The sequence below is a fragment of the Mustelus asterias genome, chromosome 4 (genome assembly GCF_964213995.1).
Source record: "Mustelus asterias chromosome 4, sMusAst1.hap1.1, whole genome shotgun sequence".
In the NCBI taxonomy this organism is placed as follows: Eukaryota; Metazoa; Chordata; class Chondrichthyes; order Carcharhiniformes; family Triakidae; genus Mustelus; species Mustelus asterias.
In genome coordinates this window covers 63,785,656-63,802,730 of record NC_135804.1, presented here as the reverse complement: position 1 = coordinate 63,802,730, position 17,075 = coordinate 63,785,656, and the positions used below count along the sequence as shown (strand labels likewise).

General features: G+C 41.0%; 1 protein-coding gene across 1 annotated transcript in view; it reads right to left on the bottom strand.

Annotated features, from left to right (window-relative positions):
• The window catches only part of cog4 (component of oligomeric golgi complex 4), a 59,493-nt gene extending 43,935 nt beyond the window's left edge, over positions 1 to 15,558 (bottom strand). The window contains exons 1-5 of the mRNA XM_078211157.1: positions 15,369 to 15,558; positions 12,679 to 12,761; positions 7,413 to 7,527; positions 3,881 to 4,055; positions 1,912 to 2,105 (exon numbers count right to left, since the gene is read on the bottom strand). Of these exons, the coding sequence (XP_078067283.1) occupies positions 1,912 to 2,105; positions 3,881 to 4,055; positions 7,413 to 7,527; positions 12,679 to 12,761; positions 15,369 to 15,500 (699 nt within the window). The 5' untranslated portion in view covers positions 15,501 to 15,558. The remainder of the gene's footprint in view (positions 1 to 1,911; positions 2,106 to 3,880; positions 4,056 to 7,412; positions 7,528 to 12,678; positions 12,762 to 15,368) is intronic.
• Between the last annotated feature and the right edge of the window lie 1,517 nt (positions 15,559 to 17,075).

The following is a 17,075-nucleotide window of genomic DNA, read 5'->3' as shown; positions in this document are numbered from 1 at the left end:
CTCAAGTACATTTACATCCAAAGGATACACCAGCAAGTTATATACAAACGTATAAATTAGGCCCATTTGGCCCTTCGAACCTGCACCACCATTCAAGATCATCATGGCTGATCTGATTAAGGAAGGAAATCTGCTGTCCTTAACTGGTCTGGTCTACAATAGACTCCAGACCCACAACAAAGTGGTTGACTCTTAACTATTCTCTGAAATGGTCTAGCAAACGATTCAGGACAATTAGGGATGGGTAACAAATGCTGGCTAAGACTAAAGAAAAAACTCACTTGCAACAAACTCATAGCGAAACACCTACACTTCAATCTGTGTTTCTGGTGACACTGGTTGAGAGGCAAATTTTGCCAGAAACATTGGGGAGAATTCCCCTACTCCTCTTTGAATATTGCCACTGATGCCTATCTGAAAGTGCAGAAGGGGCCTATATTAAACATTTCATCCATAATATGGCACCTCTGACATCGTAGCATCCCTCAATACTGCACAAGCATTTTGAGCTTGAATCTCTCAAGTGAGATTTGGTCAACAATTATTTTCACTCAAAGATCTTTGGTACTAATTTTTAATCAGAAAGATAATTTAAATTAATTGGTCTCAATCTATTATTTTCTCTTTAGAATTTAAGTTCTTAGAGAAAAAGCAAATGTATCTCTCATGGGAGCTTAAATAATGGCTCAGGCTCAATTGCTTCACAGCACTTTATCCAATGAATAAATTTTTGTTACATCGGCAATTGTCGTACCACTGCTGCAAAGAATAAATTACTAGTTGACTTCTGTATTTTACGTTACTACTGATTGAGGAAGAAATGATGTCCAGGGCACCAGGAATACTCACTGCCCTGTTTCAAATGATGCCACGCAATCCTTAACACCTGCTTATTGATTATAGGTTGCACAATTTGAACCTACAATTTTCAAAGCCTCACTAACTGAACCAACCTGACGTGGGCTGCTGGTGAAATTGACCTGGAGCAGGAATGTAAAACAACTCAGCATTCCAATTTATACTACACCTAATTCTCTTTCCCATTGACGTGAACATTAAAAAATCATCGGGCATGGAGAATAAGTGGGCTGGTGTTTCGCTACGGGTTTGTTGCAAGTGAGCTTTTTCTTTAGTCTTAGCCAGCATTTGTTACCCATCCCTAATTGTCCTGAGTGGTTTGCTTGGCCATTTCAGAGAGCAGTTAAGAGTCAACCACATTGTTGTGGGTCTGGAGTCTATTGTAGGCCAGACCAGTTAAGGACAGCAGATTTCCTTCCCTAGAGGGCATTTGTGAACCAGGTGGGTATTTATGGCAATCAATGGTAGTTTCATGGTCACCATTACTGAAGCTAGTGTTTTAATTCCAGATTCATTAATTGAATTTAAATTCCATCAGCTGTCATGGTGAAATTTGAACCCATGTCCCCAGAGCATTTGCCTGGGTCTCTGGATTACTAACTAGTCCGGTGACATTATCACTGCGTAGATCAACTTCACCCAGTTGATCGTGGGAAGACGGATCAGAAAAGTTCCGTAGCTAATCGACCTTGTCAAAGGTCGTCTGTACTCGAAACATCAGCTCTTTTCTCTCCTTACAGATGCTGCCAGGCCTGCTGAGATTTTCCAGCATTCTCTCTTTTGGTTTCAGATTCCAGCATTTGCAGTCATTTGCTTTTATTTATTTATAAAAGTTCTAGCAAAAGTGTGTTGGAGTGGGAGACAATGTGGTGAATCTCGATTTCAGCACAGGGAAGACACAGGAAAGAGGACGTAGGACACCAACATACCACACATGGAATGACAGGTCTGAAGCTTCAGACACGGAATGTAAATGCTCAACTGAAAAAGAAAACCAATACCAGTACCATAAATTGAATATAAACAAACCTTCTGCCTTCCTGGTCTCCTTACCTGCTTACAGAGGTACTCGGAGAACTTGCTTAGGCCTTCCTCATGTAATCCAAGCAATGGAAAAATCTTGAAGAAGCGCTCCACCTGAGGCAGGTCACCTTCCGTGATGGCTACATCAAACTTTTCAGCCACAATTACTCTTAGCCGTTGTTCTGCCTCTTGCAATAGGTTTAGGTTTGCATCAATAATATTGGCTGTTGGGGCATTTAGCTACAATTAGTTGAAGTGCCCATGATGTCTATTTCACATTTATTCAGCAGACCCATTTAAAGAAAAATGCTTCCCAGCTGTGGTGCTCAAATTTAACTAAAGGATGGCAATGAATCTTCCATATTCATCAATTAAGATGATCTCGGTATGTGAGGGCAGCAAGGTGGCACAGTGATTAACATTGCTGCTTCACAGTACCAGGGTTCAATTCTGGGTTCAAATCCGGCCCTGGGTGACTGTCTGTGAGGAGGCTGCACACTCTCCCCATGTCTGCATGGGTTTCCTCCCACAGAAGTGCAGGTTAGGTGGATTGGCCATGTTAAATTGCCCTTCGGGGGGAATTTTCCTGTCCCACCCACCCATGGCAATTTTAGCAGGCAGGTGGGCAGACCATGCAAAGGTCGGTTGACCTCTGGCGGGATTTTCCAGCTTTGTGGTGAGCGCAGCCAGAAAATCCCACCCTTAGTGTCCCACGATGTGCAGGTTAGGTGGAATAGCCATGGTAAATGCTTGGGGTTACCATGGGGGGTTGGCCTGGGTAAGATGCTCTTTCAGAGAGTCGGTGCGGACTTGATGGATCGAATGACCTCTTCATTATAGGGATTCTATGGTTCTATGCCATGTGTGGACAGTAGTTCGAGTGTTTAATACTTATTAGGCTGCCATTCTTGAGTTACCATGCTCAAAATGAACATTTAAGAGCTGACAGGAATGGAACAAAATTTCCTGATATCTCGGAACCCATTCACAGAGATAACCTAGCGATTAAACAACACAACACCTTGCAAAATAGGCCAGGAGAGTGTCAGATTTGCTCCTTGGTCAGTGCACAAATATCTGACTTCAGGCATGGCAGCATTAACAGTATTGTCACTGGCTTACTTAACATACTGATACCAATATATTGAAGGAAAAGAAATCACAATTACTTCAATATGTTTTTCTCTTATACAAATCTTTGCATGATAGTCTTAATCCACTTCTATCAAAGTAACCAATTGCAATCAAAATACTTTCTCCAGCCACAACCCAGGCTTTTGGGTGAAATTTGTAATTATACTATAGCTCAAGCAGATACAGTAGAAACATGTCATCGACTCATTACCTTTCAAATCATGATGACAGTACACGGTTAGTAAGCTGCTTCCAAGCTTTTCTCCCTGCTGATGGTCCTAAGCTGAACTCAATGCTTGGCAACAATAGCACAGTACTGTTAGTTTGTAATAATAATTAACCCGCAGCACAATCACAAGCATGCGTTCCTGACTTCTTTGTTTCATAAATAAATGTCTTGTCATCGCACAAATACAGTTGCACACTTGGGGAAAAAAAATGAAATGAGTTCATGGAGGCTCAGCTCTCTTCATGGATATTCACTGCTGATTAAGGACTGTGTTTGCCTTATGGAATTTATCAAGCAGAAGAGGTTTGTGTTGCTTCTACAAGACTTTAGGGACATGCAGCCTAAAAGCTGTTAAGTTCTCATTATTTTTCTGCATCATATTGGACAAAATTCCATTTCCATAATCTCGTTCCCTTCAGGCTGGAGAATCCTTTATCTTCAGTTGCCTAGTAGCTACACAACTGTGCTTCCAACATTAAGAGCAAGATTGATGCTGCACAAATCCATTTCATATATTAAAATGGATGGTGGGGTTGGGGATCAGCTTGAGCAAGATTCTAACCAGGGGTGAAAGCTCTAACCCATTGCAGATTCAGCGCTGGAGGCTTAAATGAACCAGGATTTTTAGGTCCTCACCTTCCTTGCCCTGTCTGCTGAGTTCAATTACAGACTTGTCGAGCGATAGGTAGCGATGGATGTGTGCTGCCGCCTGCTCATAGTCCTCATTGCGCAGAGCTGTCTGGACTCCGTCAGTGCAGAATTTCAGGTCCAAGATGTCATCTGCTCGCTGAATGGCCTGGTAAATCCGGTTCTGCAAGACACAGTTAACACCATGATTACCACACTGGGTCTGCTGGCCATCTTTTACTCTCCCTCCCTTTCTCCTCCAGCGCTCATCATCTCTGAATCAAACACAGTCCCTGATCCAAAAGGTAGACAGACAAGCTCACTTCACAGGTTTATGTTGCACTGGGCCACACAGATCAGAAAGACTCCCTGTGGAATCCCAACATGTGGATCTTATTGGGCTGAAGGTTGGTGCAACTGAGATGACACAATTTACCTCAACCCTCCCCACAAGGAGAAGCAGTGAAGGAAACAAGCCAACTTTTCCACTCAATGGCATTCCATTAACAGAAAGTATATATATTTGGGTGTCAGATAAGGTTAGTATTGATTGTACTTGATGGCTAACTGTCTGAAAGCATTCACAGAGAATACAAATGGGCTTTGGAAAACGGTCCATGCCTCTGGAATGCTGCCTTAGGAAGATTCAATGTCCTCAGGGTGGAAAGTAATAAATCAAAGTATTTGTGTCAGAACATGATTGTGTCATATTTCATAAAATCTTTAGATTTAATTCCCAAAATATTAAATTAACGCTGAATTAATTCTTGGTGTGAGCTTTGCTGGGTTTTCCAGCAGAAAATTATTTTTAAACTTACCTACAACAATTGGTGTGGTGGGAGTGGGAGTACAAATATCTAATTTGACTGGATGGCTGGTGTGAGATTTAGAGTAATGCCAACAGCAAAAGTTCAATTCCCTTTCTGGATTTGGTTGACTTGGGACCTGCTTTCTCAACTGGCCCATATTTGATGTGGAGTGGTGCTCCTGAAGTTATATAACTAACAGTCTTTCTCTAATGGAAAGAGACATGTACCACGAGGGACCGTATGCATTTCTTTCTCTCTTTCTGAGAGATACCCCGTGGACTATGGCTAATTATCTATCTATTCTTGCAAGGTCTATGTATGTTGTTCCTTTTGAAACCCTTACTGAAGCAATGGAAGATTAAAGTCTTGCAGATTAGGTCCGTGGTTTCTGGTTCCACCAAAGTCAACTTCCAGAATACCAATAAAGGTTTTTAAACCTGTGTATTAAAAACAGAAACTGACTGATTCAATCAGCACAAATGAAATGGCCTTGTTTACACACAGCATATTTTAAATGTTTCATGATCCTACATGATCAGTAAACCCTGTAATAATGTTCTGTGTTCAGCAATATGGTATCGTCCACAGTTCTTAGTATGTTGGTGTTAATACAAGTTCAACAATAAAAATGTAAGACAGAGGAGTAGAATAAGGCTGAACTTGCATTCTAGTTTATGATTTATGCATGAGGACCCCAAATCCCTCTGAGCTGCAGCTTTCTGCAGTCTTTCACCATTTAAATAATATTCAGCTCCCTTATTCTTTCGACCAAAGTGCAAAACGCTACAGCTTTCTACATTATATTCCATCTGCCAAGCTTTTGCCCACTCACTTAACCTGTCTGTATCCCTCTGTGGACTTTGTGTCATCCGCAAACTTGTCAGCTGTACAGTCATTTTCCACATCCAAGTTATTCACAAATATTATAAATAATTGAGGCCCAGCACTGATCCCTATGGCACTCCACTGGTTACTCCTGAAAATGTCCCTCTTATCCCAACTATCTGTCTTCTATCAGTTAACCAATCCTCTATCTGTGCTAAAATACTGTCCCCAACACAATGGACTCTTATCTTATTAAATAGTCTTTTGTGCGGTACCTCATCGAACCAAAAGGCAAAATAACCATCATGCAGTTTTTGTAATAACCCAGAAATCACACATAGTGATAGCCTCTCCAAATTGTAACATCCAGACTCTTGAAGACTTTGCCTGAAACAGCAGAGCTCCTACTGAATGGCAGAGCAGGCTCAAAGGAGCTGAATGGCCTATTCCTGCTCCTAATGCTTTGTTCCTATTAATAAGGATAATTGGTCGAACTGCTCGCAAAAGCCAGCCTGCTGAGTACATCACGAGCAATGCCTTTGTAATTGATATTTATTATTTCTTTACTTGTCCCTTTGCCACCCCCTTTGTCTTACACTATGATAGCTTTTGTCATGGAATCATTTCCATCCTCCATGCCATCACTGATCTCCCATCCCGTTATCTGCCACTGTGCTTGTGTTACATCTCTAACTTTTGCCAGATCTGCTAAAGGTCATCAACCTGAAATGTTAACCTTGTTTCTCCCACCAATAGTATTTCCAAACTTGCTGAGTATTTCCAACATTTTCTCTGTTTTGGTAACAGAAAGATTGATTTCAGGTTGAATAATACACAGCAATAAGACATAGGAAGATGTTGAGAATGCAATAGTTACACAGAATTTACAGTACAGAATTTGCCCGATGGTTCATGCCAGTCTTTATAGTCCACACAAGCCTCTTCCTACCTCATCTCACCCTAACAGCATATTCTTCTATTGCTTTATCTCTATTGTAATTATCCAGCTTCTCCTTAAATTCATTTACACTATTCACCAAAATCACTCCATGTTGTAGCAAGTTCCACATTCTACCCAGTCTCTGGGTAAAGAACAATAAACACTTCATAAATATTTTAAAACAATCCAAACAATCATCCATAATGAATTAAAATGTCATTTTGTCAAACGTCAATATATTTCTTGCACTATACTTCTGTAGACAGTTAACGTTCAACTGTGGGTAATGAGTACCCCAGCCCATTCCCAGAGTTTAGATCTTTGGCTAAAATTAAAGCCTGTGACATCCCTGATTGTGAATATTTTGTTGAAACACTATTCAGGTTCAATTCCCAGCTGGGATCACTGTCTGTGTGGAGTTTGCACGTTCTCCCCGTGTCTGTGTGGGTTTCCTCCGGGTGCTCCGGTTTCCTCCCACAGACCAAAGGTGTGCAGGTTAGGTTGATTGGCCGTGCTAAATTGCCCCTTAGTGTCAGGGGGACTAGCCCAGGTACATGCATGGGGTTATGGGGATAGGGCCTGGATGGGTTTGCGGTCAGTGCAGACTCGATGGGCTGAATGGCCTCCCTGTGCACTGTAGGATTCTATAATTAACCTTGGAAATTGGCCAAGGTCCCAGGAATGCCCGATGAACATGATGCCCATATCTTAACGTGTGTTAACACCTTAACACGCACAGAAAACTGGGATAAATCAACTCAGGTGTACTCCGGGGAGCAGAACATCTACCGCAACTACTGTTCTATATGGCAGGATTGAAATGGAGCTGATTGTTTCAAAAACTGGGGTCACCAGACAACAAAAAGAAAAACTTTCCAACGATTAACACTGACCCTTTACCATCTATGAAAGTAACTGCTGTACTTCACACAGTAGTTGCACTTGGATTAGAAAGCAATTGCTATACCTTGGCCAGGTCGAGCTGCCGAACCTTGCTGCTGACATTTTCAGCTAGATTGCATGTAAACGTGATCATTCCAGCGAGCTGTTTGGCATCCCCCTCAATCAACTGCAAGTTCGGACTGGGGAAGAAAGGAAGAGAGGACCATGATAAAGGAAGAATGCATGTACCATGAACTGTATACAGAATGGCCAACATTAGACTATACATTATATACAGGAAGTTCTGGGAATACACAGCAGGTCAGACAGCGTCAGTAAAGAGAAAGGACAGGTTAATATTTTAGCTGTATTCCCTTCAAAGAACCAACAAAAACTAATAAACACTTTATTTATGTAATAGATTGAGGAACACTTGTAGAACAGTGAGTTTCTTTGCTTTTTAATGCCATAGTCAAACATCTTAAAACACACATAAAACAATTAGATATAAGCAAAATACTGTGGATGCTCTGAAACAAAAATAAAAAATGCTGGAAACCTCAGCAGAGCTCTGGCGAAGGGTCATCCTGACTTGAAACATTGGGTCTATTCTCTCTCCACAGATGCTGTCAGACCTGATGGGATTTTCCAGCATTTTCTGTTTTTGTATAAAACAATTAGAATTACATTTACTTTGTTAATAGATTATTGTACTAATTTTGAGATGAAAGTAGAGGGATAGTATCATCAGGGAATTAAATACATTGCATTTCAGAAATTCAGTGTCAACATCAAGCTGTCTGTCCTCCAGAGCAACAAACTGCAATTCCACCAGTTCCTCACATACACGCACCAATACTGTTTAGTGTCTCAAATCAGCAAATATAGATGGTTGAAACTTCCTGAATGTCACTGTATTGCGCTTTATAGATTTCTCCATTTGCAACATTTTCACTGGGATTCAGTGTGCAAATATAAGCTTATAGACTTGGGGTGTGTCTGGAGAGACCATTTTAAACTGTACAACGCCAAGATGCTTATACTGGTGGTAGGAACAATTTGAAAGGATGAATTTCGAATGTCATAGAATCATGTTGCACAGTTGGAGGTCATTCCACCCTTTGTGCCCCGTGCCCCATGCCGCCCCCCCCCCCCCCCCCCCCCACCATTTTGTCGAAGCTTTTCATCTTGCACTCATCATAATAACTGCAAGAATACCAATGTAAAGTGTGGCATCCAAAATTGAACACAATACTGCAGCTGAGGTCTAGTTATGTCTTAGCTTACCATAACTTCCTCATACAAGAAAACAATTACATATACTTACAAACAACCTGCAACGTAGAAACAGGCCATTCAGCCTAACAATTCTGCATTGATATACACCCGCTACATGAGCAATAACCATGTACATCATTAAAGCTTACTGGCTCATATTCAGTGGGTTGTTCTGAGTACTTTAAATGGACCCAAGGTCAAATCTGCAAAGCACGCTGTTTAGAAACAATTTGCAATGAAATATAAAAGGATGTTTTATGACAATTGTACAGAGCATTGGTGAGGCCACATCAAGAATACCGTGTACTGTTTTGGTCTCCTTATTTAAGAAAAGACATAATTGCATTAGAAGCAATTTACAGAAGGTTCACGTGACTGATTCCTAGGGTGGAGCAACGTGGTTATTTTATGAGGAGCTGTTGACCAGGTTGGGTCGATATCCATTGGAGTTTAGAAAAATGAGAGGCAATCTTATTGAAAAATGTAAAATCCCAAATGGACTTGATAGGCTGGATGCTGGGAGAATGTGGGAGAATCGAGAACTAGGGGTCACATTTTAAAAATATGGGGTCGCTCATTTAAGACAGAGATGAGGAGAATTGTTTTCTTTCAGAGGGTAGTGAGTCTCTGGAACTCTCTTCCTCAAAAGGCAGTGGAAGCAGACTCTGAATATTTTTAAGGCAAAGTCATAGAGTCATAGAGGTTTACAGCATGGAAACAGGCCCTTCAACCCAACTTGTTCATGCCGCCCTTTTTTTTAAAACCCCTAAGCTAATCCCAATTGCCCGCATTTGGCCCATATCCTTCTATACCCATCTTACCCACGTAACTGTTTAAATGCTTTTTAAAAGACAAAATTATACCCGCCTCTACTACCACCTCTGGCAGCTTGTTCCAAACACTCACCACCCTGTGTGTGAAAAAATTGCCCCTCTGGACACTTTTGTATCTCTCCCCTCTCACCTTAAACCTATGCCCTCTAGTTTTAGACTCCCCTACCTTTGGGAAAAGATATTGACTATCTAGCTGATCTATGCCCGTCACTATTTTATAGACCTCTATAAGATCACCCCTCAGCCTTCTACGCTCCAGAGAAAAAAGTCCCAGTCTATCCAGCCTCTCCTTATAACTCAAACCATCAAGTCCCAGTAGCATCTAGTAAATCTTTTATGCACTCTTTCTAGTTTAATAATATCCTTTCTATAATAGGGTGACCAGAACTGCACCCAGCACTCCAAGTGTGGCCTCACCAATGTCTTGTACAACTTCAACAAGACGTCCCAACTCCTGTATTCAATGTTCTGACCAATGAAACCAAGCATGCTGAATGCCTTCTTCACCACTCTGTCCACCTGTGACTCCACTTTCATGGAACTATGAACATGTACCCCAAGATCTCTTTGTTCTGTAACTCTCCCCAACGCCCTACCATTAACTGAGTAAGTCCTACCCTGGTTCAATCTACCAAAATGCATCACCTCGCATTTATCTAAATTAAACTTCATCTGCCATTCGTCAGCCCACTGGCCCAATTGATCAAGATCCCATTGCAATCGAAGATAACTTTCTACACCCACTACGCCACCAATCTTGGTGTCATCTGCAAACTTACTAACCATGCCTCCTATATTCTCATCCAAATCATTAATATAAATGACAAATAACAGTGGACCCAGCACTGATCCCTGAGGCATACTGCTGGTCACAGGCCTCCAGTTTGAAAAACAACCCTCTACAACCACCCTGACAGAAGCCAATTTTGTATCCATTTAGATACCTCACCCTGGATCCCATGAGATTTAACCTTATGCAACAACCTACCATGCGGTACCTTGTCAAAGGCCTTGCTAAAGTCCATGTAGAAAACATCAACTGCACTGCCCTCATCTACCTTCTTGGTTACCCCTTCAAAAAACTCAATTAAATTTGTGAGATATGATTTTCCACTCACAAAGCCATGCTGACTGTCCCTAATCAGTCCTTGCATCTCTAAATGTCTGTAGATCCTGTCTCTCAAAATACCTTCCAACAACTTACCCACCACACATGTGAGGCTCACTGGCCTGTAGTTCCCAGGCTTTGCCCTGCAGCCATTATTAGACAAAGGCACAACATTTGCCACCCTCCAATCTTCAGGCACCTCACCCGTGACTATTGATGATTCAAATATCTCTGCTAGGGCATCCGCAATTTCCTCCCTAGCCTCCCACAATGTCCTGGGATACACTTCATCAGGTCCCGGGGATTTATCTACCTTGATACGCTTTAAGACTTCCAGCACCTCTTTCTCTGTAATATGTGCACTCCTCAAGACATCACTATTTATTTCCCCAAGTTCCCTAACATCCATGCTTTTCTCAACAGTAAATACTGATGAGAAATATTCAGTTAGGATCTCACCCATCCCCTGTGGATCCGCACATAGATGAACTTGTTGATCCTTAAGAGGCCCTACTCTCTCCCTTGTTACTCTTTTGCCTTTTATGTATTTGTAGAAGCTCTTTGGATTCTCCTTTGCCTTATCTGCCAAAACATATCTCGTGTCCCCTTCTGGCCCTCCTGATTTCTCTCTTAACTCTACTCCTACACCCCCTATACTCTTCAAGGGATTCACTTGGTCCCAGCTGCCTATGCATGTCATGTGCCTCCTTCTTCTTCTTGACCAGGGCCTCAATATCCCGAGTCATCCAGGATTCTCGACTTCTGCCAGCCTTGCCTTTCACTCGAAGAAGAATGTGCTTACCCTGAACCCTGGTTAACACACTTTTGAAAGTCTCCCAATTGCCAGACGTTCCTTTGCCTTCCCACAGACCCCCCCAATTAACTTTTGAAAGTTCCTGCCTGATACCATCAAAATTGGCCTTGCCCCAATTTAGAATTTTGACTTTTGGGCCAGACCTATCATTCTCCATAGCTATCTTAAAACTAATCGAATTATGGTCACTGGTCCCAAAGTGATCCCTCACTAACACTTCCGTCATCTGCCCTTCCTTATTTCCCAAGAAGAGGTCAATTTTGCCCCCTCTCTAGTTGGGCCATCCACATACTTAATGAGAAATTCCTCATGAATACACTCAACAAATTTCTCTCCATCCAAGCCTCTAATACTATGGCTGTCCCAGTCAATGTTGGGAAAGTTAAAAATCCCCTACTATTACCACCCTATTTTTCTTGGAGCTATCTGTAATCTCCTTACATATTTGCTCCTCAATTTCCCGCCGACTATTTGGCGGCCTATAATACAACCTTATCAAAGTGATTTCCCCCTTCTTATTTCTCAGTTCTACCCATATAGACTCAGTGGCCGAACCCTCGGATATATCCCCTCTCAGTACTGCCATGATGTTTTCCCTAATCAAAAGTGCAACTCCCCCTCCTCTCTTACCTCCTGTTCTATCTTTCCCATAGCATCTGTACCCTGGAACATTGAGCTGCCAGTCCTGTCCCCCCCGTTAGCCATGTTTCAGTAATTGCTATAATATCCCAGTCCCACGTACCCATCCATGCCCTGAGTTCAGAGCTGGATAGATTCTTGATTTCAAGGGGGTGAAAGGTTATCGGGGTAGAGTTGAAGTTACAATGAGATCAACCATGATCTTATTGAATGGTGGAGCATGCTCGAGAGGCCTATCCCTGCTCCTTGTTTGTATGTTTGTGAGAGACTAGAACTAGGGGGCACCATTTAAAAATAAGAAATCTCCCATTTAACGTTGAGGTGAGAATTTTGTTTCTCTCAGAGGGTTGTGAGTCTGTGGAATTCTTCAGTGTCACTGAATATTTTTAAGACAGGGTGACAGATTCTTGACTAACAAGCGAGTGAAAGAGCATTGAGGTAGACAGGAATTGCGGCCACAATCAGATCAACCATGATCGTACTGAATTCCAGAGCAAGCTAGAGGAGCTGAATAGCCTGCACCTGCTCCTAATTCCTGTGTAATTTATTCTAGGCAACAGTTCTGGATACAATCAGTAAAACTGAGAACCTGATCGAAAAATAAATCTCTTTGCACAGCCTTTGAGTGATCCATTAAAATTCTGCTCTTTAATCACTCTTCCTCCATGTTACTACCTACCCCATGCGGTGTAGAGACACCATCTTACTGTCCAGGCTGCTCTGCTGCCCAATGAGCGCCTCAAGCTCTGCTTCAACCTCCTTCTGCAGAAAGAGCAGATGAAAATAAAATAAGCACAATATAAATGTAACGGACAACTTGCACCGATTATAGATATGCACATACATTATGAATAAAGGATTCTTTCCAAAGATACAGTACACAACACTCCTCAGTGTCTGGATATTAGATGCATTTGGGATCAGGATCAGTTATGATTGCAAATCAGCCTGCTGTCAATCACTGTCACACTATAAGTCTGAAATAATCACCACTCAGTTGAGCTGTTACAAGGGGGGCTTAGAACTGTACCCCACAAAGAGAAACCATCAAAAGAAAGACTTCCATCTCTATACTGCTTTTCACAACCACAAGATGTTCATTACAACTAATGAAGTACAAGAGTAGGCAGTGTTGTAAGGTATAAAATGTGGCAGCCAATTACAGCAAGTTCCCACAAACAAGCAATATGCTAATGATCAGATTATCTGTTTTTGTAATTTTGGTTGAGGAATAAATACTCTCCTGGACACTCCCTTGCTCATCTTCAAAATAATGCCATGCGATCTTTTATGAATTGTCATTTAATTTTTAACTTTTAATTATCCTTTAAATAATTTTTAATTTTTGACTTTAACTGTTACTTTAACCTCTCATCTGAAAGACAGCACATCCAACAGTGCAACTCCCTCAGTACTACACTGGAGTGTCAGCTTGAACTCAAACCCACAACCTTCTGATTCAGAGGCAAGAGCCGTGACTGTCGTGGGAAGAAGGAAGAGGAAGGTATAAAAGAAAATTGGAGAGGAGAAAAGTAATTATATAAAATGTGTAACTAAAATATGTTCAATTTTATGTACATTTTTGTAAACATAAATTTTCACATTTCTCAACCTAGCGGCAATGATGGGACACAAAGAATTCACTCCACTATTGTCTGTTCTGGCTGCTTTAGCATCCTGTATCCTTTCGCACAACATTGTCCATAAAGCACTTCCTAAATCTTCCTCAGTTTCTTATATTATAGGGTCGTGAAAGGCACTCTGGCTGTTTTCATTTGTGAAATGTACCCAAAGTGTGGATCATGTATGCAAACACTATATTGATAACAACATTGTCTGGACAGGAAATAATGGTTATATAGAGGCTTGTGAGTTCAACCCCTCCAGTACAGATCTGAGCCTATAATCCAGATTACCAATCTGGTACAGTACTGAGGGAGAGCCACACTGTCAGAATCTTTCTAATGAGACAGTAACCAAGGCTCCATTTGCCCTCTTCGTTGGACATAAAAGATCCTGTGATAATAATCCTGACTAACAGGGTTAGTATCACAGGGGGATAAATCAGTTGGCTTACAGGATGTTCAGAATAATACCAAAAGCGAAGTTTAAATTCCCATTCCAGCTGGGGTAGACCTGCCTCCTCGCCCTGCCCAAGAGTGAAGGCAACGGCAAAACTCCACTTGCCAAGAAAACAACTCAGGATAAAGTTTCAGCAGATAATGAGCCAAGAACCTAACTTTGGGCAGAGCACACCTACCAAGTGTTTGTTATATTCCATAAATCCATGTTATACACATTTATTCCAAAGTGGCATTGATATATCACATAAGAAACACATATTGATATTTCATAGCTGTAAGTATACAGCTGCAGATATGGGTCAAGATTTTAATATAATGATGTATAATGTGATTGGAGTGATATATCAGGAGATATATGTGACTGGAGTTCGATATATGTGTGTGTAATTGGAGTGATTTTTAAAGCATACCTTGCCCATCCCTGAGGGCATTTAAGAGTCAACTATGTTGCTGTGGATCTTGAGTCACATGTAGGCCAGACCAAGTAAGGATGACAGATTTCCTTCTATAAAGGACATTAGTGAACTGGATCAGTTGACAGGTGGTTTGACAATGTTTTCGTGGTCATTTCAGATTTTTATTGAATTCATCTGCCATGGTGGGAGTTGAAACCAGGTCCTCTGGATTACTAGTCCAGCGACAATACCACTACACCACTGTCTCCCCCAGGAAGCAATATGTTATGTATATGATTTGAGTGATATATATATTACTTGAGTGAGATATAGATATATATAAAATTGGAGTGATATATATGATTAATGATGATTGGAATGGTATGTTATGATGTGAAATTGAAGTTATATATCATATGATAAATATATATGATTGGAGTGATTATATATGATTAGAGTGATATTATGTACATAGGAGTGGTGATTATATATTACATGTATGTGTGTACAATGATTTTATGTATATATGGAGTAATTGTATAAAGAAATGACTCCATTATTTGTGTGTACGTGAAGTGATATATATCACTCCACACTATATATATAGTGATCATATATATGGGGAGTAATTTTATATATATATGTACACACACACATACAATTGAGAGAGAGTTTTATATATATATATATATATATATATATGGAGTGATTGTATATCTATCACTCCACACTATATATAGTGATACATATATGGGGAGTAATGTTATATATATATACACATATAGAGAGTGATTTTATATATATATATATACACACACACTCCATTATATATACATATGATTGGAGTGGTTCAGTCTCCCGCAGCAGACAGAAGCTCCCCCCAGTCGCACCTCCTCGCTGCACAGTTTGCTGTAGGCCTCCTGCAACTCGGCGATCTCCGTCAGCCCCTCCAGAAACTCCATGGACAGACTCGAACAGCTGTTACTCCGACCAACACCGCCTGACGTTGAAGCAGCCGCCATCCTCCCCGTCACCTCGGCAACCTCTTCCGGGACATCCGCTTCTGGTGCCGTCCACTTCCGGCGCAGTGCGGCCCCGCCCCTGAGATGACCCAGTCAGCAGGACAAGGGGGAAGGAGGCCCAAGGAAGGGTGTTGAACCCGGATATAGTCTATGAAAAACACACAAACCAGCAGCAAACGGCTCACTGATACTGCACAAATCAGCTAGTTACAAACATCAAATCCACTCTCACTCAAGCTATTCCAGTGAGCCTACTGATTCCACACCATAGTATAAAACAAATCCATCAAACCTCATTCAGTTGACCAGGAGTAATGATGTGTAATGATACTGGCATTGCCAATATGGTTTCTAACTCTAATTTTCACCGTAAAATAACACATGGGATAGCTGCTGTGCCATTAGTCATTCCATGAAAGTATCACTGATTTGTTATAACACAAAAGGAGGCCATTCAGCCTTGCCTATTTGTGCTTGCTCTCCAAATGAGAAATGCACCTACTGCCATTCACCCTTCCTGTATCATTCTTCCTTTCCAGATAATAATCCTCTTGAATGAAAAAAAAGGTGCTGGGAAAACTCAGCAGGTCTGGCAGGATCTGTGGAGAAAAACCATTTTGAATCCAATATGACTCTTCAGTTCCGAATGACCTCCCATTCTGTCAATTCATAATTCTGATATTCCCTCTTTCTAATACAATAATAGTATCCCTTCTCAATCCTTGCTCCTTTTCCAATTTCCTTGTACTTTCAAAAAACTTCATCTCCTGGTATGCTTATCTCCCAATCAAGCCTATAGCTAGTAGCCCGATTTCTGTGAGAGCCACTATGTCATATCTTTTAAGTTGCACTTCTAATCTTATGTTCTTATGCTACATGCATTTTAATTTATCACTGCTGCTGCTGTTTGTAGCTACTCCTACGAGGAGATCTGCTGTCATGGTTTGCCACAGTTGTCTGTCTTATGTCATCCACACACATCCACTGTAGATCGTCCACAACCATTCTGCGATGTCCATCATCCAATACGCCAAAGTAAACCTCTCTTTCTGCCACTCTCCCAATTGCCTAAGAAAAGGAATCTCTGTATCTTTTCAGCTCTGATCAAATGACCCAAATACTGACATTTTTTTCTGGTTGTCACTTTTTAAGAGTTCTTTTTGCTCTTGCAACAAGACTTTTTTTATCTTAATACATTTTAAAATACTTTTTAAAGACTTATGTTGTATTTATATTAGTTATTTTGTTACAATTTCTTGTTTTTTTTCTGAATCTGTAGAATTTCCGTTAATGTTAGCACTATTGATGCCTTTGCTCTCATCCCTTTTAATTTTTAGAATGTTTTTATTTCTGCCTTAATCCTCCCTTTTCCACAGCCTTTATCCTTTCAGCTAAGGCCTTAGGCTCAAACCAAGTCATATAATGTCAATCCCAGTAGTACAGCTCCTTTTTGTCCCAATACAGAAATGGAACCCCTCTTTCCCACACCAATACTTTCGCCATGTGTTCAGTTTCCTAATCTATTTATCTCAATGCTAATTTACATGTGGCTCAGGAAACAACCCCAGATTTTAA